General features: G+C 40.2%; 1 protein-coding gene across 1 annotated transcript in view; it reads left to right on the top strand.

The window, feature by feature from the left end:
• The window catches only part of SHTN1 (shootin 1), a 63663-nt gene that overhangs the window by 24975 nt on the left and 12000 nt on the right, over positions 1 to 26688 (top strand). Inside the window, exons 6-13 of the mRNA XM_084264692.1 lie at positions 2799 to 2896; positions 3858 to 3939; positions 6510 to 6604; positions 17959 to 18105; positions 19392 to 19545; positions 20951 to 21056; positions 22764 to 22846; positions 26054 to 26163. Coding sequence (XP_084120818.1) covers positions 2799 to 2896; positions 3858 to 3939; positions 6510 to 6604; positions 17959 to 18105; positions 19392 to 19545; positions 20951 to 21056; positions 22764 to 22846; positions 26054 to 26163 — 875 coding nt within the window. The remainder of the gene's footprint in view (positions 1 to 2798; positions 2897 to 3857; positions 3940 to 6509; positions 6605 to 17958; positions 18106 to 19391; positions 19546 to 20950; positions 21057 to 22763; positions 22847 to 26053; positions 26164 to 26688) is intronic.

The following is a 26688-nucleotide window of genomic DNA, read 5'->3' as shown; positions in this document are numbered from 1 at the left end:
TCTTCCAAAGCTATTACCACACAAGCAACTTAAAAAGGGACTGTTGTACCAGGTAAAATAGCAAAGCTTGTGAACATGGAAATATTTTGATAAAGGAAATCTGTGCTTTATTAAGAAAATTCTGGTTCTTTTTTAAAAGGCATTTTATATTTCTGTAATCCAGAATCTGCCTTCCTTTCTTGTCTTAACTCTGTGATGAAGCTGTCATGATCCTGTATGTTGTTATATCATAGCTTCCAAAAAAAGGGGAATGCCCACACACTACATTCTGTGAGAGAGAGATTAAGTGGTATATTTTCTTTTCTTTTCTTTTTTTTTTTTTTAAATCTTTCCTTTTGTTCTGATAATAAATTACAGTAGCAAACAATGTCTAAGTACAGCTTTCCTGAACTTTCAGTCTGACCTTGTTAATTGTTTTCTGCTGGAATGCACCAGCCTCAGTGAAGTGGTACAAAGTGTCCCTGAGAAAAAAGAATGAATGTTGTAAAAATTCTTGAAAAAAACCTCACCCAAGAAATAAGATGTCATAGTACCCTTCTATAATAAGCAGTTCTCCATATGAATCAGAAATAAGTCTCTGAACTTCCTCCTGTCTTTTATTGGATAAGGATGTCAAGGTTACGTTTAAAGAGAGCAAAGAGTCTGGCTGCAGATCAGAGAACGTGGTTAGGAGGGTAGTGGGGTCAAATGAGAGAAATGTTTCAAGAGCAGCTCTGGTGTATATACTTCTGTCTTGATGAATTCATTAAAGAATGAAATGTGGCATGTTTTAAGGGATTTAGAACTCCTGACTTCTGCTCCTCTCTCTGGCCTTATTATTAAATGTTAATGACCTTACTTTTACAAGTGCTGAATATATTTAAAAGCATTGGCATCCCACTTGCTACAGGAGAAGATACTCCATGCCTGTTCCTGGAGAGAAGTCTGTGTGTAGCAGAGCAATCTGACAGCATGCACCCAAAAGGCAGTGTTAGGGCTGTGTCCTTAGCCAAAGCCAAGCTGAAGGGTGGTTGTCTTCAGGGAAAAATCTGAAGTTACATCTTGAATTAGCTGTTAACTGAAAGACCATATGAAATGAAAGATGTGTTTTGAAAACTCCCTTTAATGCTTTGTGGTCTTGTCCAAGGTGAAATCTGCTCTTCTGTGTGTGTTTATGGTTCCTAGAAGTTGTGTTTTGTGTTGGGAACCTTGGAAGTCTTTTAGCCTTCTCACCATCCAAAAAAATGTTGAATGTTTCTTGGAATGATTTCTTTCCCTCCCACCATTTTTTGGTAAGGATATACAGATATGGTAGTACCATCTGGTGCACTTTGATTAAAACCCTCTCATTTATTATCTCTTTTGTCCCTCAGATGCCTTCCTCTATTTTTGCTCTCTTGTACATTAAGGAAAGGTAATAGTAAAGCTGTAGTTCCTAATGGAAGTGTGGAGTGGTCTGAGCCATATCTGAAACTCATTTATAGATTTTGAGGTTTTTCTTTTTAGGTGACCTTTTGGGTATAACAAGAACTGAAAGCTCAGCTGTGTTGGTCAGTTTAGTGTAGAGCCCTGTATCTGAAAAGAAACGTTTCTTGTATACTTTTATAAAGATTTAGTTATACAGATATGCTTTCTTCATTGCATAAAGCTGATGCATGTATTGTAAGGCCTGACCTAATGCAGTTACTGTACATTTCAATGAGACATTTTTTTCCCATTATTTTCACTGGAAACTGCAAATCCATGAAGTAGACAATTTGATTCAAGAATCTTCTGGGAAAACAAGTCTATTTATTTATTTTAGAATCTGTGTGCCTTTAATTTTGGAGGAAAGTAAACCTGAGGCTTCTGAATTGGGAGGGGGTAGCTGGGTTAGAATCAACATTTTCGAGATGGGAGACCAAACAGAATGACATCCAGCATGTCATCATCGTCTGCAATTGATTAACGACAATTTTCTCAACTTGTGGCTGGTGTTCAACAAACAGCAGCCCTATGAAATACTGGAAGCAGGTGGGGAATGAGAGCACTTACTGAAAGCTAATATACATCAATAAATTTATATTTTTTGTGGTGTTTTTATGTTAACCTAAACCTTGATATATTATGTATGCAAACTGATCTCCTGTTAAGAAGTGATTATAATCAAATGTTTTATTCCATTGTGAATTTAATTTATTTAATATTTTGATAATTAAGGAACAAAAATTCTGAGGGGAAAATTACAAGCATTAGCTCTTCCATCAGTAAAGGTTATATTCTGACTCTGTTCACATAATGTTACAAAGACTATAAATTGGCAGCTGTTCAGGACAATTTCTTCAGTGAAAACCTCCCAAGTATTAACTGCCTGTTGTTTTGTTTATTTCCCTTGTGACAAGAACTCATGATCCAAAAAGAATTGAAGTGCATTAATTTGTTTTAAAGGACGCCTATTAAAAATTGCTTTCAGCTACCTCTGTACCAGAGTCTCCGTGATGTGACAGTCTCCTGAGTAGGGCTGAGGATGCTCTGTGGTGGCAACGTTGGCCCCGTTATAGCAAGAAACAAATAATTCAGAATGCAAATAAAGAGAGCAGTACTGAACAAGGCAGCCTACCTCATGAGTGTAAATCTGAAACTCTGGCCCAGTTATAGATCTGTTACTTGACACTAGTGCAAAGGTTTAAATTATTGAGCATGTACCTTGAATACAGCTGATGCTTTCTATGCAGTTGAGGTGTTCTCTATTTGATTGTACTTGCAATGCTATGGCAATTCCTTTGTTGTTTTCTTCCAAGAATAAAATACTATTTTTCATTTCCTTCCTCAAACTGTAGAGCTGCGAGATCAAATCATAACTGTTCATGAGGAAAAGAAGACCTTAGCCATTGAACTGGAAAACCTGAGGTGCAAACTTGCAGAAGTAATTGAAGAAGTATGTATTGTACCATGGAAGGCGAGATCATGTTAGCCTGTAGTTGGTACTTTTTGTATCTAATTTTGCTAAAAACGGTCAGTTGTGAAGTTAATTGAATACTATCTAATCGCAAGTCCTGCCAGCCAGCTCATATGATGGACCACTTAGGGCATATGCCTAGAAGGGGCCTTTTATGTCAGAGACCAGTCTGCTGCTGTTGCTGGCACATGACTTCTCATGATCTGTTCTAATGCCCATATTATAACTCTCATCTCCACTTCCTGACAGCCCTGAGGGGGTTTATTGATTTAAACCTGTGGATGTGCAAGCAACACTCCTGGACAGTGTCCAGTTTAATTCCGGGTACTACTTCATTGAGCATATCCTTGAGTTTAGCCACTGGCAGTGCCCTGTCGTGGTGATTAGACCAGCAAATTGGCTTTTTGAGCCAGAAGAGTTTCATTCCTGCTTGAAAACTGGATAAGCCATATACTGATGTAAATCAGGACTTAGTGGCTCTTCCTGTCTCTGCAACACTTCCATTCAGAAAGACACAGCTGACAGCTCTTGGACAATAAACAGAGCCCAGGGAAAATAAAAAAAGCAAAACAGCAGCCTGACTATTGAAATACAAAGTCATGGGCAAGCCAGTAACTTTTCAACCAGGTCCTATGGCGCCTCATCCTGAAAGGTTCCAAAGATGTTGTATTTGCAGCTGTGACTGGTACGTGCCATGAGATTGGGCCGTGGGAGCCCTGTGTGAAGGATTAGTTCATATCCCTTTAATACCATCTGTTATGGGGACTGTCAGCTGGGTAAAAGTACTTCCCATCCCACTAGAAACTGTAATAGCAAGCCAGACCTAAGAAACAGAAGTACTGAAAGCCAAGTATTGCTAGTATTGCTTGCATTGTGTCTTGCTATATGCCTTACACTACTAACTAACATACTTTTATTTATGATCTTTACACTTTTCTAGGTGAATAAAGTGAAAGAAGAAAAGGCTGCTTTGACAACAGAAGTTAATAAGCAGCAAAAACTGTTGGAGAAATGTAACAGAGGTGTGTGTTCTCAGTGGGTTCTCTAACAGTTTGCTACAACCTTTGCAGAATCTTCAGAGCTTTTGCGTTGTGGTATAAAGAGTAGGTTACAGAACAGTGACTATGGTCCAGATCTGACACTGGGCCTTGTTGCTGCAGGTATTGCATAAACACACGGACTATTCTAGACAGTCTGCACACCAGAAAAATGGAACAGTGTAAATAGGTTCAGTGTGAGAATAGGAAAACTTTTTGCTGTGTGGCACAAGTGGCAGACAAGCTAGGACTCCTTCATGGAGAGGGAGTTTGAATCTTAATCTTGTGTTTCCCTAAATCTTTATATAGTCTGCCATTTAGATGGGATACAGCTAATAATTTTGAATATCTAAAGACTTGGGAGCAACTTTTATGTTCAGAGGATCATGAGAAAAAAGCCAGAAGTGCTGGGAATGAGGTAAATAGGATCTCCAAGTTATTGAAGCCAAGCAGGGACTTTCCTTTCTTGGAAAGACATAAGAAGTAAAACCAGGGCAGGGAAAGTCTAAAATAGGAATCAGAAAAAGAAAATGATGGTGAGTACTTCCACGTGAGAAATAGTTGGCACAGAATTAGTTCAAAGGGGAGGGTAAAGATTTTAGTGCCTTGGATTACTGTGCCTTTTTCTTTTGTTACTGATTTAGCCTGATAAAATGAAAAACTGTTTGGTTGAAAATCTCCTTGGCTGTTTCACATGTTCCTGAAGTGGAAGGCAATGGGTCTGTCCTCTTATGCCTGCCTGTCTCGATGCATTACTTGTTTTACCTTACAAAAGTACTCAGTTATCTGTTCCACAGCACCTTAACAATACATTCTGGAGGTCTTCAGGCACATCCCCAGTTATTCAGATTTATCTTCAAGTTGTTCCTGTACAGTTGGGTTTTACTTGCTTACCTAGGTAGGAAAAAACAGAAGCTCTTAAGACATGTCCCATGAATTCTGAAACATTTGTCAGGCAGTGGAGGGAATGGCCAGGGCTGACTGCTGCTTTCACATGGAATGACCCATGGAAATAACCACAGATAAATAGTGGAAATACAAAAGAAAAGTGCAGTCTTGCTCGTGGAGTGAAGACTCCAACCATGCCATGGCCTTCTGCCAATAATATTCTCGTTTTGTTTGGAAAAAGTATATAAAAATTGATGTAGTCTGTTTTTTCAAGGATATAGTTGAGTTTTGAATTACAGAGCAACATATGAACTTGTAGTGGGAAATTATTTTCTCTCTTTACTGTGCAGTGGGACAGTATCTATCTTTTAGGAATGCTGCGGCTCTCTCAGCATGGGGAGAGGAAGTTTGCATAGTAGGGTGTATTCTGCAATTTTGTCTTATCTCTTTCATGTGTTTACATTGCTTGAGTCTATGACAGGCAGTACTTGAAGACTTGCAACATCAAACTTTGCATAGGTTGAGTAGGCAGACCAACTTGAAGAAGCTTTTGATGGGGTAGTGTTGGCAGATCAAAGGTTTGTGAAATATATTTTCTTTGTAAGCACATCTCCCTGTTTACAAGGAAGGAGGAGTTATACCAGGTTAGGTCCTAATGCTCAGAAAGCAAGGTTTATTTGTATGCTTGAAATAAGCTACCAAAGTATCCATTTGATGCCTGCTGTGTTCTGTCTGTGTGACACTGTCCTGGAGCTGTCATCAGTACATTTCAATCAGAGTTCATGAATTTGTGTTGAGTCTTTCTAAATGTGGAGAGATTTTTTTTTTTCTTTCTAAAGTGAACATAATTTTAAGAGTCAAATGATCTGGGTTGTGTATCCCACACTCTGAAGTACCACTTACTGTATACACCTTTAAAAACCATGATGCTTATTTCCAAAGCATCAAGGAACTTACCTAGGACAGTATTAGAAATCCAGTGCCATCATCCTGCAAACTAGACTTCAGCCATCACGAGCTAAAGCTTATGCAGGTGGTCACTGAGACATGTTAAGCGTAAAAGATACTTGAGTACTTACAAAGGATGCTTCTTGTGGTGCATTGAGGCTGTTCATAATGGTTTGGGGAAGTGTGCCCCATGGTTAGCCTTAGCCACCCATATGAGCCTTGCTTTTGTGAGCACACTTTAAATACAGGCAACAGAAAACTGCACTGTTTTCTTCTTGAGGCTTCTTTACATCTCTGTTGTAAAGGGTCCCATCCAACTTCACTTAAGTCAGGCAGGCAAATACAGGTGCTTCCAAAATAACATAGTAATCTTTGGTAGGTTGGGCAAGGCTCTCCTGAGGCTTTGCTTGGTCAGAGGTGAAGAGGTGAAATCCAGTTTGTGCTACATGTGTTACTGGAGTTTTGAGTCAGGGTAGGAGGAGCATTCAGTCTCTTCAGAAGATCAGTAATTGTGCATCTATAGATAGTGAAATTTAGAGGAAACAGGAAAAATGTTATGAAAGAGATTGTATGTGGATACGTAGAAATAGGTTGTACCCTCAGTCAGGGATTCGTAGTACTGGGAAATAATAACTTATCTGGGTAAATCTAGCAGTACTTTCTTCTTATTTTGATCCATTCCACTTTTACTTCTGATCTTGCTTTGTTCTTATAAACAGTGTCTGTGCTGGCAGTGGAGGAATATGAAGAGCTTCACGTAAACTTTGAACTGGAAAAGAACTTGCGGAAGAAAGCAGAGTCGTTTGCACAAGAGGTGAGTAGTCAAGAAAAAGGGATATTGTAACATGAAGATGTTGTGACTGGGCAGAAACCTACCAGCTTAGATGAATTGATTTCAATTCTCAGCTCTCATACAAAAGATGTCTTTTATTGTCCGTGTACTACTTAGCTAACATCTGTACTTCATCCATAAAATGGGTTTACTGTTTCAACAGCATTTATAAAGCACTTCAGAATTATCCATGCAGTCTTACCTCTTTCCCCTTTTAAAGCAAGGCTTTAAATTTATAATGGACTTATTCAGCCACAGCGTTTCAATGTGGTATATGTGGTGATTGGATCTGGGAAGGATTAGCTGCCTTTCTAGTGATATAATTTGAAGCACTGTGGGGTTTTTTTTCCCCTGAAAAATACGTGAACTCCCAAAAAAGTATTGCAAAATACAGTATTTGTTGAAGTTTGTGCAAGTTTGGCTGCTATTTAACATTCAACTGTCGAAAAATCTATTGCAGGGAGCGTTCGGGCTAAAAAGAATTGTTTCCATGTTCTAGAAAAGGTATAAACTCCCAAAGAGGAGATTGAATTACTGGGTAGTACTATGGGATGGCTGGTGGATCCTCCACTGGCTTGTGACTGGCAATGTTTGCCTTAGAAAATGCTGACAAACACTTTCATTCTGTTGGTAGACAAAAGCCCTATAAAATCACAGCTTTGGGATGGGGTTTTTTTGGGGTTTTTTTTTGGTGTTGTTTTGGTGGGGGTTTTTTTTCTTGTTTTTTTCCTTGTGCTTTTTCTGTTGGCACTCTGGACTTTCAGAGCTCTGCTCTTGGGTTATATTTTCAAGCTTTTCTATCTCAAGCCACACATCAATATTTTCTTTAATAACAGTTGGGCTTCCTAAGTAATAATTTTTCAGGTAATCTCAGGTATAAAAAAAGCCGTTATGTATCAAAATTACATGACTCATCAGTACTGAAATACTGTAAATAAGAGCAACATCTGACATCTGATATGAAGTGGATTTTAGATTTCGAAACCATTGCTGCCAGCAAGCAGGTATTTGGTGTTCAGGAAGTCAACTTTGTCTGAATAGAGAGCTCTTTTGCTTTTTGTCTTTGCTGCTGCTGTTTTGGTCTCAAAAAAAAAAATCAAAAAAACATATTTGGTACCTCCTTACAGCTGCCTGCCTTCAGTCAGTGGCTGTAAGTGAGGGCGTTTGTACACTTCAAACCTGTGTAGAAAACAGTGAGTAGGCTTACTGTGTTCTGTTAATCTTGTGGTTTTTGCTGGGCATTTGAGTGTTTTGGATAGGGACAGAATCATTGAACAGAACAAATTTGGGAGGATTTGCAGTAAACTGTCAGTGAACTTGAAGATTTTGAAGGTAGGAGTGAAAAGATCAACCCAGATGTTGCTTGCAGTTGCTCTCTGTGCCATGTATAAAGGTTGGAGAAATTCATAGCATCTGGGCCAAGGGTACTTGGTTCTCTTTCTCATTCCATCTTTTGCTGCTCATCCCTGATCCTTCCATTGCGAGGTCACCCTGTTGACCCACTGAAAGGGCTAACTTGGCAGAAACCTGGTAACTTCTAGGTACAGATCAGTTTCTGTTAATAGGAAACTTTGCATTTGGATGACAGGGCTGGGGGCTCATCCTGAAGGAAAAAGGTATTGGCAAATCCAAGTGTATTAAGCTTTGGCAGAATCTCTTCCATTAATACAGTTCCACTACTGAAACATCAGTCATTCGATGAGTCAGCTTGTATTGAAGTGAATTTAAATGTGACTTGTAGGTATACAGATACCTGCAGTCTGCTGCCTGTTGTCAGTAACTTTGCCATGTGTTGAAACCATAGCTGTACTTCAGGCAGAGCTAAAGCAGCTGATGTGTTTTTCCCTCAAGGGAATAAGAAGTGATAGAAACGAAAATTATTTACTAGTTATTAAATTGTCCTATTAACTCCTAAATTGTAAGTATAGAGATGGACTTTTCAGGATGCTGTTAGGGTCAAGAGCTGTGGGAGAAAAATAGCTCAAGCAGAGTGATTTCTGACATCAAAGAGACTGTGCACACGCAGTCACCTCCAAACCCTGCTTTTACACAGCTTCCTGGGATGGAGCCCAAATTCCTCTGCTGAGCAGAACTGAGCACTTCCCTCTGCCATGGCTTCGGTGACATTGGGCTGTTTACATTTGATCAAAGACTCACTGTGGGTTTTTTCAGAAATAAAAATGAGATCTTAAAATTCCATTCACATTTATTAGTGACCAAAAGTTTTTTAAAATATTGCTTATGTTTTCTAAGGATTCATCTGATTTTTTTCAATAATGTCATCATTCTCTATTAGAAAATACTACCTTCTTGCTACTTTTAAAAAATTTTAGGAAACCTGGATTTGTTTATTACCTGTGCCTTTATGATTATTTTTATAATGCATTTTTTGTAAAACCCTTTCAGACTGTGCAGATGTTATTAGCAGCAGTGTGTGTTGCCTGTAGTGTCTGCAGAACTGTTATTTTCAGAACCCAAATTTCTAAGAATGTTAGATATGTTCATTTAGCATGCATTTTCATGGGATCTGTGCTGCATCTCCTACTGTGGCTTTGCTTTATCTTCTGTAGTACAGAACAGTTACCTGCTTCTCCTCGTTAAATGACAACAGATCATACGTAAGGGTCTTGCATCGCTCAGAAATTAGTAATTTAGAATTGTGTAGTTAAACTGGTTTTCAGATAAAGGAGTATAATCTGATACTCTGGGCCAGGAATATTGCTTCTGTTTGCACTCATAACTCAGTTGAAGCATTTCATTCCATGAAGTTCTCCAGCCCAGAACGGAGTCATTACAACAGTGAGCTTTAGGCCTGCATTAGTCTTCCCTTTGCCTACCTACCTCTCTTCCTTTTGTCATGCTACTCAGAAAGATTTTCTGAAAGCTTTTTTAAAATGCAGGAGCATGTGACAGCGGGAGCACGTGACAGCCTGCTCAGTTGTGTTCATTCCAAAGTACTTTCAACTTCTGTTATCTTTGGCCTGGTTTCACACTGATGGTGTCCCTTAAGTGACCTGAGACATCACAGAGGCAGGCGCTGGCACACAACTGCGTCCACAACAGCAAAGCTGTGTACTCAAGTGAGGTTGTATGAACATCCTCTCACATGGATCACACTGCAAGTTTGCAGCTGTGTTTTGAGAGCTGAGGTTTCTAGGACATGCTTGCAGGAGGTCCTTGGATTACGCTATGGACATGTGGGGATTTTCTGCTTTCTTTCATCTGCCACTTGTTTTCTCAGTCCCTGTATAAAGTTTCTTGACAAAAAAAAAAACCCAAAAACCTTGCTGTATTTTTGCTTCAGCTTTGCAGAAGCCACAGTGATTGGTGGTGATAAGCTGTGCAGGACTGAGAAGGAATAGCTGTGAGTAAAGACAACACTGCACATTCATTGCTTTGTGTTTGACTTGTCTGGAGCACGTTGAGAAAGGAAATAGGCTCCCAGTGATGCAGGCATCACCACAGCACATTTTCGTGATTGTGACATCTCAAACAGCCCAGGTGTGTCTTTTAGCTCACTTACTGCCTGTGGAGGGGCTTGTTTGGTGGTGGGCATGTTGTCTTTCTAAGAGGGTGAAGCTTCCCTTGGGCAGGGGGAGTTGACCCTTTCTCCATTGCGTGGCTTCATCTTTTAGCTTTGCCCTCCTGGGGTTGCGCTGTGGCTGCGATGGGAGGAGACCAGATGAGCGGCTGGCGCGGGCTGCTTTTCCAAGGGGTGCCCTTTGCACCCTGCCCTTCTGACAGGCGAGGAGGCTGTGTGGCAGAACACCAGCAATTGGGAAGTGCAGGTGTGAGAGAGAATGGCTGGGTGAGCGTGTGTGCAGAAGCCACGCAGATGTGGGGGGAGAGGAAAGGCAAGGAGCTAGAGAGGGAGGGAGCAAGCACATATAGGAGTGAGCAAACACTTGAAAATCAGAGCTTTTGATTAAAAAATATATATATATATCCAACACAGCTTTAATTATAGTCATGCTGCTGGCACCACCATAATATATATTTAATCAAAAATGATCCAACTTCAAACATTAGAATTCATGCTCTTCAGAGGTTCTAAAGAAACTGAGTAAATATTGTCAGCCGTGGTGTGGAGAAGGGGGAAGGAAAAAGAAAGAGGGTTTGAAGTGAGTCACAATCCATTGTGAAAGGTACAGGAATCTGCATAAAAGAACTAAATAAATAGAGTGTGTAAGGGGCGGGGGCATGGAAAAATCTGTACCTACCTGAATAAAACAGGGTTGTTAACACAGGAATCTTGGCAAGCCTAACCAGAATTCTAGTGTCATGTTTTAAGAGACACTTTAAGATCTCTCAGCTCTTTGTGGAGCAGTTTATAAGAAAACAAAGGAAGGCAGAGAGTATCTTGAAGGCCATCGCAATAATATAGAGGCTAGCTCTGAAAAGCACTCTTCCACAAAGATGAGCAAAATACAATACATACAGCCAAAGCAAGCCAAAAGAGGAGGAACACAGTGAGGGAAGTAAATTAAAAGAGTCTTAGTGATGTAAGAAAGTCTCAGGAGTTTAACAAAATAATCTGGCATAAATGGTTTATTAAGTTTATATCCTGCCTTGCAACAATATTGTGTAAAGTGAACAGTTTATTACTGTCGTGTGTGCTGGCATGGAGACAACCCCTGCACCTAAAGTTCTCCTGGAAACCTCTGGGAGAAGAGGCAGTGTGCTTTCAAAGTTAGCACTGAGCTGTTGTTTTCTGTCCTCTGTATCTGCAATAAATAGAAATGAAGCATCCTGGGCTAGTGGAGGGTGTCCCTGCCTACGGCAGGAGGTTTGAACTCTTACATTCTTTAAGGTCCCTTCCAACCCCAACCAGTCTGGGATTCTGTGAAGCTGCTGAGCAGGTTTGGTGGATTTTGTCTTACTTTTGAGGATGGTGTCGGGTTTTCTTCTAAACAACTTGGACAAAATAAAGGTTTTCCCAATTGTTTATGGTTATCTGATATTATTTATATTTGATACTATTTGATGTTATTGATTGTTGATTAGTTTGAGAGGTTGAAAGGCTGCGTTCGAAGGAACTGTGATCCTGGTGCATTAAAAAATAAAGTGAATCTGTAATGTGCATTGTTCATCTTTTCCTTGACATTCCTGCCAATTCTGAATGCTTACTGATCCATCAAAATGCAAACTCTACCTACACCTGTGTTCCTACATAGCTGTTAAACAGCAACATGTTTGCATTTAACTTGTTTAACTTCAAATGCCTGCATCCCATATTGGGCTGCTGCATGTCTGCCATGGCTTCATCTGGGACAGAACTTTTCAGTACTGAAAGATAAAAGGGGTCTATCATTTTATAACAGCCAGGGAAAATTATTGTTGCTCTTAACAGAAAGACTGTTCCATTCATGAGGCTGTTTGCAATGGATTTGGGGATCTTGATGACATGAGCTCCCAAAGTACTCTTCCTCAGATGCCTTTGTGACCTTTTGGGTTAATTTTTGAGGACTTTCACATTAACATGTTACATCTGTGAGTGGATACTGCAAAACCAGAGCTTGTGGAGCAACTCTGTGCTTTCAAGTACCACACTGCATTACCAAGGATAGTTTATCAGCAACTGGTTCTGCAGATAATTAATTTGCAGTCTAGCTGACTGAACTGGAAATAATAATTAGAGAGACATGATAAGTGGTTAGTACTTGCATTCTCCTGAGCTTGAATGTTAACCACTTTTGAAGCACGATGGAACACTCATATGTTTCATCAAGCTTTTTCCCAAGATCGGGCTTTGTGAAATGGTAACAGATGTATGCTCTAGGAAAATATCTCTTTGGTCTTTTATTTTCTCCCCCTTCTCCTTTTTTCTTTGCGGGGGGGGGGGAATAATCATGTGGTATATGATCTGTTTCTGAATATATTAGGTGGTGTCTAGATGTTGCAAGGCTGTAAGCTTGTAGAATGTATCACTATACTTCTACCATGGCAAAAAGACAATTGTTAACTGCAGGAAATGAAGATATAAAGGACAATAGAGATTATTGTTTCCCCCTTTATTTTGGACCTTGGGCAGTTATGCCTCATAAGTGAAGAATGAGTGCTGTAGTTTAACAAACCCTTTTGTATAGAACAGGCTGGTAAAGTAAATAATACCATGTTTTTAAGGAAGTCACAATGCTGACAAAAATACATGCTCCAAGCCCCGTTGTGGTGAGAAGCAAATGATGAACAAGGGATGGAGTTAACTCATCTACTCCAGCTCCCCCATTCCAAGTAAATTAGATCTCTCCTTTATTTTTTTTTTGAGCCACAAATGTTACTAATGCTGCATCCTGTAGGTCTTTAGAAATGGTCCCTTCAGAAGTTGTCTGGCAAATACTCAAGCAACTGTATTGTCTCCTCATTAGTCTAAAATTGATTCAGATCTTAACAAAAGCTATTAACTGTAAAATATTATGAGTCATCTAGAGAGGGAGGAGTGACTGTTGGCTGCCCATTACCATGCAGATGTCCTTTTTCATGATCATGCTGCTCAGTTTTCTGTGGCAGCTTGAAAATCCAACCAGGCTTAGTCTTTGGCTCTTCTGAAGGAAGAAGTCTGTGACGGTCACAGCACAGTGCCAGAAATGATACATCACTCTGGTTTTCCATACTTGACAGTGGGTTTTGGGGTTGGTTGGTTTGTTTGAGGTTTCTGTTGTTTGTTGGTTTTGGGGGTTTTGGGTTTTTTTGTGGTAATGAGAGTCTTTTCCTGTGTCTCTGTGTCCTTGATATTAGCTCCTTGAGTAATCTCTTTCTGTCTAACATCACATCACAGATACTTTCCACAAATGCAGTTCCCAGCTGGGAAAGAATATAAGCACCGGATACAAATTTTCAGATGAGAGTAATGCCACTTGCACTGAAAATTAGGCGTGTGCTAAACTGAGTTTTCTGGATTGTGTCCTAGCTGCAGAATCCATGTATTTGTTGTAGCTTTCTTCCTGAGTAGCACTTCAGACACATTAAACCACAAGGGATTTGTAACTCGTACGAGGCTGATATTATTGCTTGATGTGCAGCGTTGAGCCCGAGTGTAGAGAGAGCATTTCTAGGTCAATGTCCAGACTATGGGTGTGTTTCTTAATGTCTTTTAATAAGATGCATCTGTTTCTCAACTATCCTGCCAGAAAAGCCCCACTAGCCTTTGTTTCCTGCTGTAATATTTATATGCAGTGAAGCTCACAAGCCCCAGTGTCCTTGATAACACAGTACACTTTAGCAGTTATCAAGTTAGAGAATATGTACTCTTTATTTTTCCTGATTAGCCATTGAACTAAAATCCACACCTGGGTTTATATTTTAAACTGAGAACCTCCTGAATTTAGAGCCACTTAGTGCCCTGTCAAGCCATGATCAGGCAACATCACTATGTGACACCCATCATGTAAAATCCTTCAAACTGCCTGTTCTTTTGGTGACATACAAGTCCCTTCACCCTGCCTCTGTTGAGACTTATTCCAGGTCTGAACACAAGACTTTAAGACTTCGGGGTACACATAATGTGAAGACATCAGCTCCTGTTAGGTGTGACAAATGTACATGAGTGGGTTACCACTCCTTAAGGATGACTTACTGGTTTCTTACTAGGAAGCAGAGGGGATGGAGCAGCGCTGCCAAGGGTTGAAACCAGGGCCAGCTGCTCAATTGGGTGATACTCTCTTTTCTGTTTGAGACTTCTGAAATTTAACTCTGCCTTGCTTACATACCGTTTGTTATCCTTTTCATAGCATGTACTGTTTGCCACTGATTTTTAATTTTACTTTATGCAGCCAGTGGTTACTGCGTTATAACACTGCTGCTGTCTTGAGACATTCTCCTCATTTCAAACTGTAGCCTAGACAGAAGTTATTCCACATAGTGAGCAGCCAAACAACGTATAGATGGTAATGTAGCAACATATGAGTATTAAAGCATTTTCTCTGGCTTCATTTTGCTCCTGGGAGAGGAGTTAGTTGGAAAGCATCCAGTTATACCCTGAACGCCACTTGAACAAGGATCGGAGTTCCCAAGGACTTGACAGTAACAGAGTTGCTTTATAACTTTCTTAATGAGGAAGAATTCCTTTTTCAGCTCTGGTGTAAACAAAAAACAGCTGCAGCGAAGGCTTTGTAGGGTAATGGTTAGAGCAGGGCTCTGAGAATGAGGTGTGGCCCCATTAAGGTCAAGGGAAAAACTTCCATTATTTTCAGGATTTCACCCCCTTCTCTTTCCCCCTCCTCAATTCTTGTGCAAGCTGTGCTGATGGGAAGTGGCCATGTCCCAGATTTCCTGCATGTCAGAGCTTCTGTTTGTAAACTCACAAGGGAAATACAGGTAGCCGCTTTGCACAGTGCTTGGAGATTTTGTAAATGAAAATGGGACATGTAAGCAATTTCTGACCTTTGTGATCTGCTTTCAGTTGCAGTTGTGATTTCAGTTGATTCCTCCAGTATCAACTTAGGTTTCTAGCACTATTGGGATGCTCTACAGTTAATTGTCTACCAAGTGGCAAAGTCAGAATTAATCCATCAATTGGTTAAATTTCACCCAGTCCAAATAATCCTGTTAGTAGATGTTTTGCCCTTTCAGCAGTCACTAATTAATATTCAGGGATGTGTAGGCAGTCAGCTTTCTGCTCTCCTGACACAGTGAGTGGTTTAATTTTAAATTAGAATGAATTTCTAAGGGTCATTTTGTCCCACATCACACACACACAGAGCAGCCTCTCAAGAACTTTAATCAATTCATCACCACCTCTCTTTTTGCTTTAACTGTGCCATGACCATCTTGCCTAGTTTTTTCTGTCTCATGCTGGTACTTCAAGGACATGTGTGTAAGTAACTTCTGAAATGGGTGGGACTTCCCATGAGAAATTGGTTCCCATGTGTCTGATTGCAGTATTAGGTTGTAAGCAACAACATTGCGATGATGAAGACACTGTCACATAAGCAGGAATGTATTTGCACTGCTGTGGAAACAATTTGTAAAGCTAATTGAAAATGCAGGACTTTGTGTGAAAACTTCTTAATGAAAAGGTTTTCACTCAGTTCAAGAGGGTGTTTGGTTTCTTTTTATTTTGTTGCAGAGGAGCATGAAACAAAGTGAATATGAATTTTCTACATTTGGTGAAGTATCTGTTCAAGTTGAAGAAATCAAGTTGCTCTACTTGATTTCTTCTTGTTTTGGCAGCTTTCTTCTCCCTCAGGCTGGAACAACTCTGTTCTGTTGCTCTTAGTGGCAGAAACTCAGAGGACAAATATCTGGAATTACCAACTCAAAATAGTTTTCAGATTTAAAAAAACCCCACCCTGAACCCCAAGTTTTTCTTTGGTTTGAAAGTTCACAGTAGGTAAATTGCAATGTTTGCTTAGGATGGCTTCCACAGAGATGCTGTTTCTGCCAGGGTTAAATAACTTTTGACTGATTTAACAGGAAATCAGAAGGCTTTGAGACAGTAATGAGTTCTTTAGCAGTGATTTAGAGGCCTTTCTATAGTATGATGATTCACAATGCTCGTTCTTGTAAGACAAAATGTTAATCAAATGGATGAGTTGTGATACAGAGGTAAATCTTTATGGGTTGGAGTGGGTAGCTCTGATTCTGAGCTTCTTATGCCTGTGAATTGGTTTTGCTGCAGCCCTACTAGTGTAGGTAATGCAATGATAATCAGCTTGGCTGGCAAAATTTTGGGGCAGAGAGACGATGTCCAGTGCACGTTTGCACCACAGTGACCTCAGTATTGTTATGAGTTTGGTTTTGTTTGTTTCCTAACAAAGTATAGCACTTAGAGCCTATAGTCATAGTTTCCTCTTCAGTGAATACTCCCAGTCCTACCCCCAGTGCAGAGCTTTGCCCAATGAAGTGTTCATTGTGGGCTTTATGAGTATTAAGGCCGCATCAATTGACTCTTCCAGGCACGCAGGGTCAAGCAGGCTGCGCTGGCAGCTAAAGGTTCAGCGCGGTCAGCAGGCTTCTCAGGGCTGCACGTACAGCAAGAGAGAGAGCTGCTTGCTAAGAGACTCAGTTGAAGTGTCTGTGCAGAGCACTGGGTGGAATGCCTTCCACAAGTCTGCACCAGCTGCTGTTTCTTTAAAATTAATGTAGAATAAAACAGTGAATCACTTAGGATTGCAGTTGCACCGCATGGGAAGAAACCATGTCTTGTATCTGCAGTTTTGGTTTGTGAATAAATAGTACAGGAACCTGAAAAGATCTCATGGAACTTCTGTATTTCCCATGCTTTATTCTTGTAATAATCCTCTTGTTTTAGCTGTGCTATACAACAGTGTTTTTAGAGCCTGAGGGAGTGTCTGTGTTCTCAGGCTGTTCTCTATTCTCCTGCCGTAAGTGGCATGCTTTGCTGACCTGTGCACACTCATCTGAAACCTCAGCCTGACCCAGTCCCTATTTCAGCTATAAGAATAAGCATAGCTGAGTTTGTCAAGAGTGGAAGCCCTTGTTGTCTGGGGGAGCAGCCCTCTACCTCAAAGAGGTGTCAAGATGCAGAATAAATTCACTAGGATTATTTTTTTTTTGGCAGAAGGCAATCTTGTTTTTCCAAGTTCCCAGTCAGGAAGGAACGGTGCTCTCTCATGGAAACTGCATGTGCTGACAGCCTCCTCACCTCTTAGGGGAAGCCAGGAGAAATGTGTGATGCTTTTATCAAAGTCATGTCTCTGGACCATTTATTGCCCATCTCCCTCCCTACGCCCTGCTGTAGCCATTCCCCACATCAAAAATATAACCCAGAATGAGTTTATAACTGCAAGTGCCAGAAGTAAAAGGCTGAAATTGCCCTAAAATGCCTTTTTTCCTGGGCAAATGCATCACTCATTACACAAACATGGACTGAAATTCATTTCCCAACAACACTCCATCAGTCACAGATCCAGGTAACCCTCAAATAAATGGGCTTTATACCAAGGCTTGTAGATGCTTGAACTAGCAAGAAATAGCTTGTGAATTTATAGACCTTTTTTTTTCTTCCACCCCGAGTTCTTTTAATCTCCCCAGAGCTCCAAGAATAGGGATCAGGTTGTTCCTATTCCCAGGAAACAAAATTCAGAGATGCTTAAATTCTGAATGCTGCCAACATGTGGGTAATTGAAGTGTAGCAGTGGGTCATTCTCAGCAAACAGCTGCTTCCTTTCAGTGACAGCTTAGCTCTTGCAAATGTTGCTCTCAAACTTCCTTTCCCCTTCCTCCTTGACTTCTTCCCATCTATGTCTACCAAATTAACACAATGTTAGTTTTCTTCTGTTGCTTTTTTTATTTTCCCCCAATTACCATATTTCCCAGGATAGCATTAGGCTGTGCTTAACCATTATTTTTGTTGGGTGTGGGTTTTGTTTTGACAGATGTTTATTGAACAAAACAAGATGAAAAGGCAAAGTCAGTTGCTTCTGCAGAATTCTGCTCCTGATCAACAGCTTTTGAAGGCTTTGGATGACAACGCTAAGCTAACCCATACGTTAGAAGAAGAGAGGCTTCAATACCAACAGAAGGTAAGACAGGGTTACTGTTCATGTGTGGAAGTCTTTGAAAGCCTCCTGAATATAAGGAATCTCATGTATTTGTTATGTTTGGAAGTATTTGAGATACTGTCTCCCAGAAGACTTTACAACCTAAAACTAAACTTCAGAGAAGATTGTGATTCCCGTATTCTGGTTTCCTGGCAAGATCTAAGTATACAACCTGAAGGTTTTTCAGCCTTAAGGCTCTGATTTAGTGAATTATTTTATTCTGGATGTCAGTAAAGTGCAGGCTTAATTACAAGCATAATGTGAAGTTCCATTAAGGGAAGAAAAGGCGACAGGAGAATATTTTGGATGTTGAGTAGTGTAAAGGGTATTTTGGGGTGACAAGATAAGAACATCAGGAGGTGAGAGGTAGGCAGTTCACATTTCTAGTCTAGTTGCTTGCTAAAGAAATCCATGGGGAAGAGCTGGACGTGCCAGAGCAGGGAAATGTTAGGTGAATGCCTCAAAGTGGTGTGATAGTGCTAGGATCTAAACAAATAATGCATCTGAAACTGCACTAGATCAGGCTCTAACTGGGAGAAAGCACTGTTGCTTTACTTGAAAGCCTGAGGATTAGTTTTCCCTTGGAATGACACCTCAAAGCTCTGGTAGTAGGGTGATGCTGGGAAGAAGTACATGGTTCCTGTGCTTTCATCAGTCCTGCAATACTAAGACTATATGTAATCTCAGATGCATCTGAATGACTATTTTGGAAGAGTATTTGCCAGTTCCTAGGAAGCCTCTGCATCTTTGCCTCCTTGAACTGTGGAGCAGAATGTGCATATTTAGGGAGTTGGGAAGTGATTGCCAGTCTGCACCTGAACACTGCTTCTAAAACTGATGTTCCATAATTCACCCACTGGCATCTGCATCTCTTGAGACAGGGGAGTTTAAATAACCAACCCTGCCAGTAGAACCAGTCAGTAAAAGAACAAAAATGTCAGTGTTCTCATTGTTCAAAATTAACTTCTAATTATGTGATTAAAAATTCTATAAAAAGAAAAAGGGAACATTATATCACTTGAGTACTTTAGAGCTAAAGACTTATTCTAAAAAAGAGATAAAACAAGTTAGGATTGTAATAGAAAATTCTGACATCTTTCAGAAAAATCTGTCCAGCTCTCATTCAAAGATTTCCCCTCTTCCTGGGAGCTGCAGTTCACTCCTGGCACAGTTATTCCTGAAAACATGATGCTTAATGGGTTGTTTGTCAGAAGGAAGGACAGAAAATACCTTCCATTGTAATGAATGCTATTGTTTGTCAACTGCAGATCAAAGAATTGGAAGAGCAGCTAGAGAATCAAGCACTGCACAAGGAGATTAGTCGTCTTAAACAGCAACTAGAACTTTTGGAAGAAGATAAAAAGGAACTAGAGCTTAAGTGTCAGAACTCAGAAGAAAAAGCTAGAGACCTAAAGCATTCAGGTAAAATCATGTAATAACTTTTATTTTAGAGATACAGTGGGGGTGAGGGGGTGTGAGTGGTGCATATCTAATAGAATTATACGTTACATTTGAGATTCAAGAAGCAACAGCTTTTTTTTTTAGCTGAGATCCAGACCTGTGCTTTATGTGAAAAAGTACAGCAACTGCTTTCAACCACACAAGTGTCATGTCCAAAACATGTGTGAAAATAACCCTGTAAAACACCTGTAAGGTTTAAATACTGTTGTTAGATTGCTTTGGGTTTGGCATGGATTTCTGTGGGTTTCTGTGTGAAAGACAATATACTTCATAGTTAAAATGTATCCTCTTACCTAGTTTTTAAAATAAATAAAATGGGATAGCACAGTGATTTATCAAACTGTGGAGTCTGCATTGTATGAACTGAATAAAATATCCCATAATTATCAAGCTACCAAACCACTTAATAGTCTTGCAGTAGAAGACACCAGAAAAATAAACATATGATATATCCCTTTGTCTTGAAAAGTGAGAAACCAGTTTCTGCTGATGTGAGAGAGTATGGGGGTGGTTCTTTTAAATTTTTTTCTTAAAAAAACAAACCCCAAGAAAACCAACAAAGCAAACCATAGTTATTAAAAGATAAGTACTGCCTTCAGAGCCCTACAAAGGGAGTTAGCCAGGCAAATACAGTGGGCTTTGAAGACCTGTAGCCATGAGAATTATGTATCTAAATCTCAGTTCTTGTAGTCAAATATTTGTTTCACTACAAGTGACTAGAAAGGAAGGAGGTGGTCTTCCTAGCTACTGTGTGTGTCTGGTTTAGGATTTAAATTAATGCCTGTGGATCACAGGCAGTAAAGATTTGCAGAATACTTAGGAGGGAGCAACTGTTGCAGTGCAGATGGTGGATACAGTTACTGCTGTCAGGAAAGTGCCTGACTTGTGGGCAGCACCCTGTCTGTTCAATGAGGAAATATCTGACCTAACATTCTTCGTTTTAAATTGCTTTTTAAAAGGGCCCCTGGTGTATGTGGCCTTGGTGTAGGAAATGTGGGATGATGGCTGGTTAAATATTTCATGTACCTTTGTTTTTGGTCCTTGTTCAGCTCAAGGTGTAAGCAGAAGCTAGTTCTAGGTATGATACCTGGTCAGGAAAGCATGTCAGCTGTGTCAGAGGAGGCCAGAGTCCCGATCCTTAGTCAAGACTCAATGGATAGCCAACGGACCATCTTTAAGCCTGTCAGCAGTCTTGCTTGGAAAAATTGCTGTGTCTTAGTTTTACATTATCCAGCCTTAAATATATGCTGTGGTTTGTTTTTTCAGTTAATTAGGGTTTTTTTTCTTAAACCATCAGAGCTGTATTTTTAGAGCAAATAGGAGAAACTAAGAACTCACTCTAGTTTGCTTTATTGCTCTTGCACAGTTGATGAACTTCAGAAACGAATACAGCAGTCTGAAAACCCTGCGCCGCCTCCGCCGCCGCCACCGCCGCCGCCTCTTCCTCCTCCCCCTCCTCCTAACCCTATACGGTAGGTGCTTAACTCAAGGGTCATTAATGCTTTGCTGAAGCAGAATGCATTGCATGAGCTTGCATCCAAGCAGGAAAACTGTCTTTAAAGAGAAAAGGCTTTCTCCATCTGTCTTGGGCTCTTTACCAGCAGGACACGCTCTCTGCCCCACCTGCCAGCTGACTAGCACCCTATCCAATTTTGAACTGTGTCTGCTTTGCTAAGCCTAACAAATTGTCTAGACTGTGACTTGGGAGGAGGAGGGATACCTGTCTCCTTTAAATTTAGGAGGTTGTTTTTTTTTTCTATTCACCTGATAGCTGTAATTACAGATTTATGAAGTGCTTATCTGAATCTACTGCTAAGAAAAAACCCCTTTGAACCAAAGGATATGTTGGATTACTGTGTGTCCCTTCCTGTCGGATACTGGTGATGAAAATGCACACTCCATTGAGGTTCCCACAATTGCTTTCATAAGTTAAAAAGAAAAAAAAAAAAAACCCAAAAGAAAAAAACACGGAAAATCACCACCCCATCATTAAGCAATCTTAGGCAAAATTATAAAAATTAACCTGATTTTTGCAAAGGACAGTAGAAAAGACTGACCAACATATGATGTATCAGGCATTAGACCCAAATTAATTAACTAAGCCTTGAAGTGTGCTTAGTTAATTTTAGAAACTCAGCTAATCTTCATATTGGCTGCTCAGTTTTAAAAATAAATGGTCTTCAAATGAGACTTTCTAACCTTCTGTAATAGGAATTGCATACAGGAGTCTTGCTGATACTGTGTTAAATATGTGAGCAGAGGTGACTGTTAGGAAGAATCCATCCCTTTGTGCATCTTGCTTTGTTTCTCAAAGTCCAGACTAACCATTTCTTAACAGCTGTGTTTGGTCTTTCACTCTTTGTACATCATGAACTGAGTTGGCTTGCTTGCTTCTTTCTCACTGGTGTGTAGCGTGAATTAAGTGTGGGAGAGTTCTGGGAGTTTCTTTTGTTTAAGTTTGTGTCCTTTAGTATTTGGAATAGATAACACTGCTTGTTTTAAGCCCTGTAGTAGCTAAATGAGAGTATGTCCTTGAAGCAGCATGAAGTTTTATGTGCCTAGAGGTGATTTCAGAGCCTAGGTGCTGGGACAGACCCTTTATGTCAGGGAGGTCCCCCCACTCCGTAGGGGGATGCTCAGTAGGGATTGATAGGCCCTGTGACATATCAGATGCACACAGGAGCTTATACTTGGGCTGTGAGATAAATCATTCCCTTGCCTGACTTCTACGTTTTGACTGTAGTGAAGGGATAATTATTTGACACCGTAAGAAGATTGCAAACTTGGAGTTGGTAAGGAGATACTGATCACCATATTAAAGTGTCCTCTGGAGACTTCAATAGTCTCTTCAATATCTACAGCTCTTCCTTCCTTTTATTGTGCCAGAGCAGCTTCAATTTGTCATGTGTCACAATGAGACGCTGTCTTTTAATATTCAAATCTTGGAGTGTTTTGATTTGTGTTTAATGTCTGTTAAATAAATTTCTCTGGTGCATTTTGATGGGAGGCATTGTGGGGGGTAATTCAGGACATACATCTGCAAGAACTGTTAAATGAGGCTTTTGTGAGTAGCTGTATAATCAGGTATAAGCAAGCTGTTTGCGTGTTGTGTTCACGTTCCTTGTAACAGTGTGTAATACAGGACAGAATGACAATCTCCAGTTTCACTTTCCCTGAAGGTCTCTCATGTCAATGATTCGTAAGAGATCTCACTCCAACACCAACGTGAGCAAGAAGGAGAAACCTCCTCAGCAGGAGTCAGGTATGGCTCAGCCTTTCTCAAGTCATGCAGATGCTTCACTAGGTACTGTGGATAACGCTGGTTAAATGATCTCTGCATACAGATAGTGATGGAAGAGTTTATAATTGCCAACATTAATAACTGCTATCAGTGTCCCAGCATATTCACCCGCAGTCCAGAAGTGTGAATGCAGCCCCATCATGAGTGCTGAGACAGGAAATGGTATCTTTGGCTTTGGAACTGCAAACTTCCTCAAGATCCCAAGCAAACTTGTGTAGCCCTCACAGCCACCTATGCCCCCGCAACCGAGCTGTTTGCCATTCAATTTCTTTTTTCCAAATGGATTTTAGTATGAACAATATTTGCAGCTGCAGTTAAAAGATGTTAAGGGGATACCTAGAACTTGCTGTAACTGGAAAAAAAAATCTTCTTATCTTCCCATTTCTGGCTCTTATGCTTATCAGATATGCCACTGAACTGATTTCATTCACTGATGCGGCAGGAAAATTTGGCCATGTTTATTATATGCTCACAGAAGGACCCAATAAGATGAACACTTAGCTGGGTAGGGTGAGGTGGGGAGAACAGGATGGTTCTGTTTCAGCCCTGCACTGTTACACTGACTCCATGCAGCTGGTTGAGTTGCACCCTTCCAGTTTGGTAGTGCCCACAGTAGTTGTACCGTAGCAGCACTGAAAGGCTCATCCTGTGCCTCTACATGGGAGACACTGCAGCAGGCATGAAGCAAGAGAGGAGGTCATATACAGGATAACACAGCAAGTTTCAAACTTCCAGATGGCTTCTTATTTGTGATTTCTTCTGTCCGGAGCCTCTCCATGGAGCTAATTTGTTAAATGCTTCCGCTTCCATCCCTCAATTCATATCTTGTGAAATTACCACTCAGGGTTGGCTGTAATGCTAATCCTTTAATAATACTGGAAACCTAAAACAAAACAGAATCTTGCACTAAGGTGGCTCTGCGTGCAAAGTAACAGCTGAAATAGCATTTTATTGTTGTTAATGGAAGTTGGAAATGTAGTAGGTTGAGAACAGGAGTTAAGTACAGATTTACAAATGATCGTGGGTGCCTGAAGGGTCAGAGCTAGTTAGACAAGCATTGCTGGTTAAATAAACAAAGGTTTTCTCACTGTTTCTCTCTTCCTTCTGAAACAGCAGGAGTTTGTTTGTAGTGAATTACTTAACTCATTTGCTGCCACTTAAACAAAGAAGGGAGCTGGGGAAGGGAACCTGGCTGAAATTATAGGTGTAGGATCTAACTGTTAAAGATAAAAATGGCTGTAAAGAGACTGCAGTGGTATATAAGCATGGCTGGATTGTTGGATGGGACCAACAGTCAGAAAGTGATGGAGAAGTAGTATTACCCCTCCCACTTTTCAGGTGAGGAATTGTGGGGTGAACTGGGCAGGTCCCTGGGTGAATCTTTAGGAACTGGTTACCAGTCTGAGAAATAAGATTGTTGGTCTGAGTAAAATAATAAAGAGAAGTGACCTTGTACTGAGATCTCTGATGAAGAGTCAATCTTATCTCTCAGTAAAAGTTCAATTATGTTGCCCTCATTTATCAAGTTTCTTTACCTTGAAGCATCCTAGATGTTTTGATTACACCTTTTTGTTAAGACTGTTACAAACAGTGATTGCAGGAAATACTATGAAATTCACTGTAAGTTCTCTACACCCCATTCTTTCGTTGTTTATTAGCAAACTTTAACAGTTCTGACCTTTCTTCAATCACATATAAACTGCTGCTTCTCTTAATAGTTGAGCTGTTCTTAAAATAAAAATAAAAAAGGGGGAAAGTCCTTTCTTGATCTAGTTATTATATCCAACTTGAGGCTTGTTTTGACCCTTGTTAAGGACTTTGAATGAGTGGTTTCTATCCCATACCACCAATTAAGCTTTTATATTCGAAACAACCTGTTTGTGAAATTAAAGGCTGATGTGAAATCGGCTTACAATACAGAAACTGCATTTCTATGAATCATCAGTAGTACCCTGACAAGAGAGAGAAAGTATTTAAAATTCCTGTTATATAAGGTACAGCTTTGCAGCTTTGAATAGCATTAGCCGTGTTTCCTCCATGTATTTGCTTTAAGTGCTCTGGGGTTTTTTTTCCTTCCCCTTTTTGATATGACACATGAAGTGTCTTTTGTAATGTTAGGCAGAACACTGATAAGTTAACAGGTATAGTATAGGTTTATCACACCATTTCATCTGAATATTTTGCAGTCCTGACACTGAATTTCTTGAAAAAGCAACCATTTCCTTTCGTGGTATTTCAGTTTCGCCCTTTAGCTTGGTGCAGTGTACCTTAATGTGTGGGTTTAGTTCAGTGTGAGATGTCATTGTATCTTCCAGTATGGTTCTTAAACCCATGTGGAGTGAAAGACACATTTGGTAGTCTTGTGATGGGCTGCATATAAAGCTTGTCATGGGTCATTATCAACTTGTCCTGCGTCAGTGAAGTTGGGGAAATTTCTGCTGAGCCACAGTAAAGAGATACTAAATGGGGGCATATTCTTCAGGCCTTGCTCCTTCAGCCTATAGCACAGAGCTTCTGCAATTCCCAGACAGTCACAGGAGCTTTGCATTTTTCAGGATCTGGGCCCTGCTTCTGTCCAGACTTCTTCAGGCACTGCAGTTTGGCGTTTGCCAAGTCCATGGTTGGGTCCTCATCGTGTGTGTACATCAGCATTTTAGCTGTGAAGAGCTAGTGACAGTTTAGATGACAGCAAGGATCACTAATAGTGCTGTCTCCAGAAACTAGAACTCCTGATAACTAGAGGGGAGGTTGCTGGTTTCTGCTACTGTGTAAGGTAGCAGAAATCCATGCAGTGTAAGGTGAAGGGCCTTGCTGTCATGGGGAAAATTAAGATAGTGTTCTGTAGGAAAGACCCAGAGAACAGCCCATTTATGGGGACAAAAATAAGCCTATATATATTCCTGCTTATGATTTACACTTTTAATAAAACAGAAGCAGAATGGCTTTGGATAGTACATGGGCAATACGTGTCACGCATACAGACAGGAAGACCTGCTGAATGGATTATAAGTATGTGGTATATGTAAATGCTCTTTTGTTGTTAAAATGAATTTATGATGATGGTAACTGGCTGCACATGGCAGTCAAGCTGCTGAGGAGGCTGTTTAACATGTTTTCTTTCTGTAGTTCATGTCTGGGATCTGATGTGCTCTTTGGTTTTTGGAACAGGTGAGGAAGTTACAGATCTGAAGAGACAAGCTGTTGAAGAAATGATGGACAGAATTAAGAAGGGAGTTCATCTGAGACCAGTCAACCAGTCAAGCAGGCCTAAAACAAAGGTTTGAAATAAATAGCACAGCAGTAATATTAGCTAAGTACAGTAATTTACACTAAAAATAGATCAGGTTTTCTGTAAAACATTCAGAAGAATACATTTGCCTCACCTCATTTGCTTTGCTTGATTTTGAATAAAATTCATTAGAGCAGCATATATCTGAAGAACAGAAAAAGGAGTGAAGCCCACAGTAAGTAAATAGAAGCACAGGTTCTTTGCAGAGAAAAGAACTGAAAGAAAACATCTTGAAAATGAACAGCTACTGAGAAACCAAGAGCACAGAGAGAATAACCAAGTTGGGTAAAGGGGGGTCATCAAGATTTACACTGTATTTAGCAGTGTTTCTTCCTTCTGTGCAACACTTAGCACTAATACCTGAATGTGACTACTATAAAATATTGCTTACCAACTTCACAAAGCATTATCTTTATGTACAGGCTGTGATTCACAGTGCTAAGACTCTTCCCTTCATCAGTGTAAGAATGTTAGCTATATGCCTGTGAGAGGACAGAGCAGAGGAGAGGGATAC

The sequence above is a fragment of the Gallinula chloropus genome, assembly GCF_964237585.1.
Source record: "Gallinula chloropus genome assembly, chromosome: 5".
In the NCBI taxonomy this organism is placed as follows: domain Eukaryota; kingdom Metazoa; phylum Chordata; class Aves; order Gruiformes; family Rallidae; genus Gallinula; species Gallinula chloropus.
The sequence above is the reverse complement of the archived record's forward strand: the minus strand, read 5'-3'. Positions and strand labels throughout refer to the sequence as shown.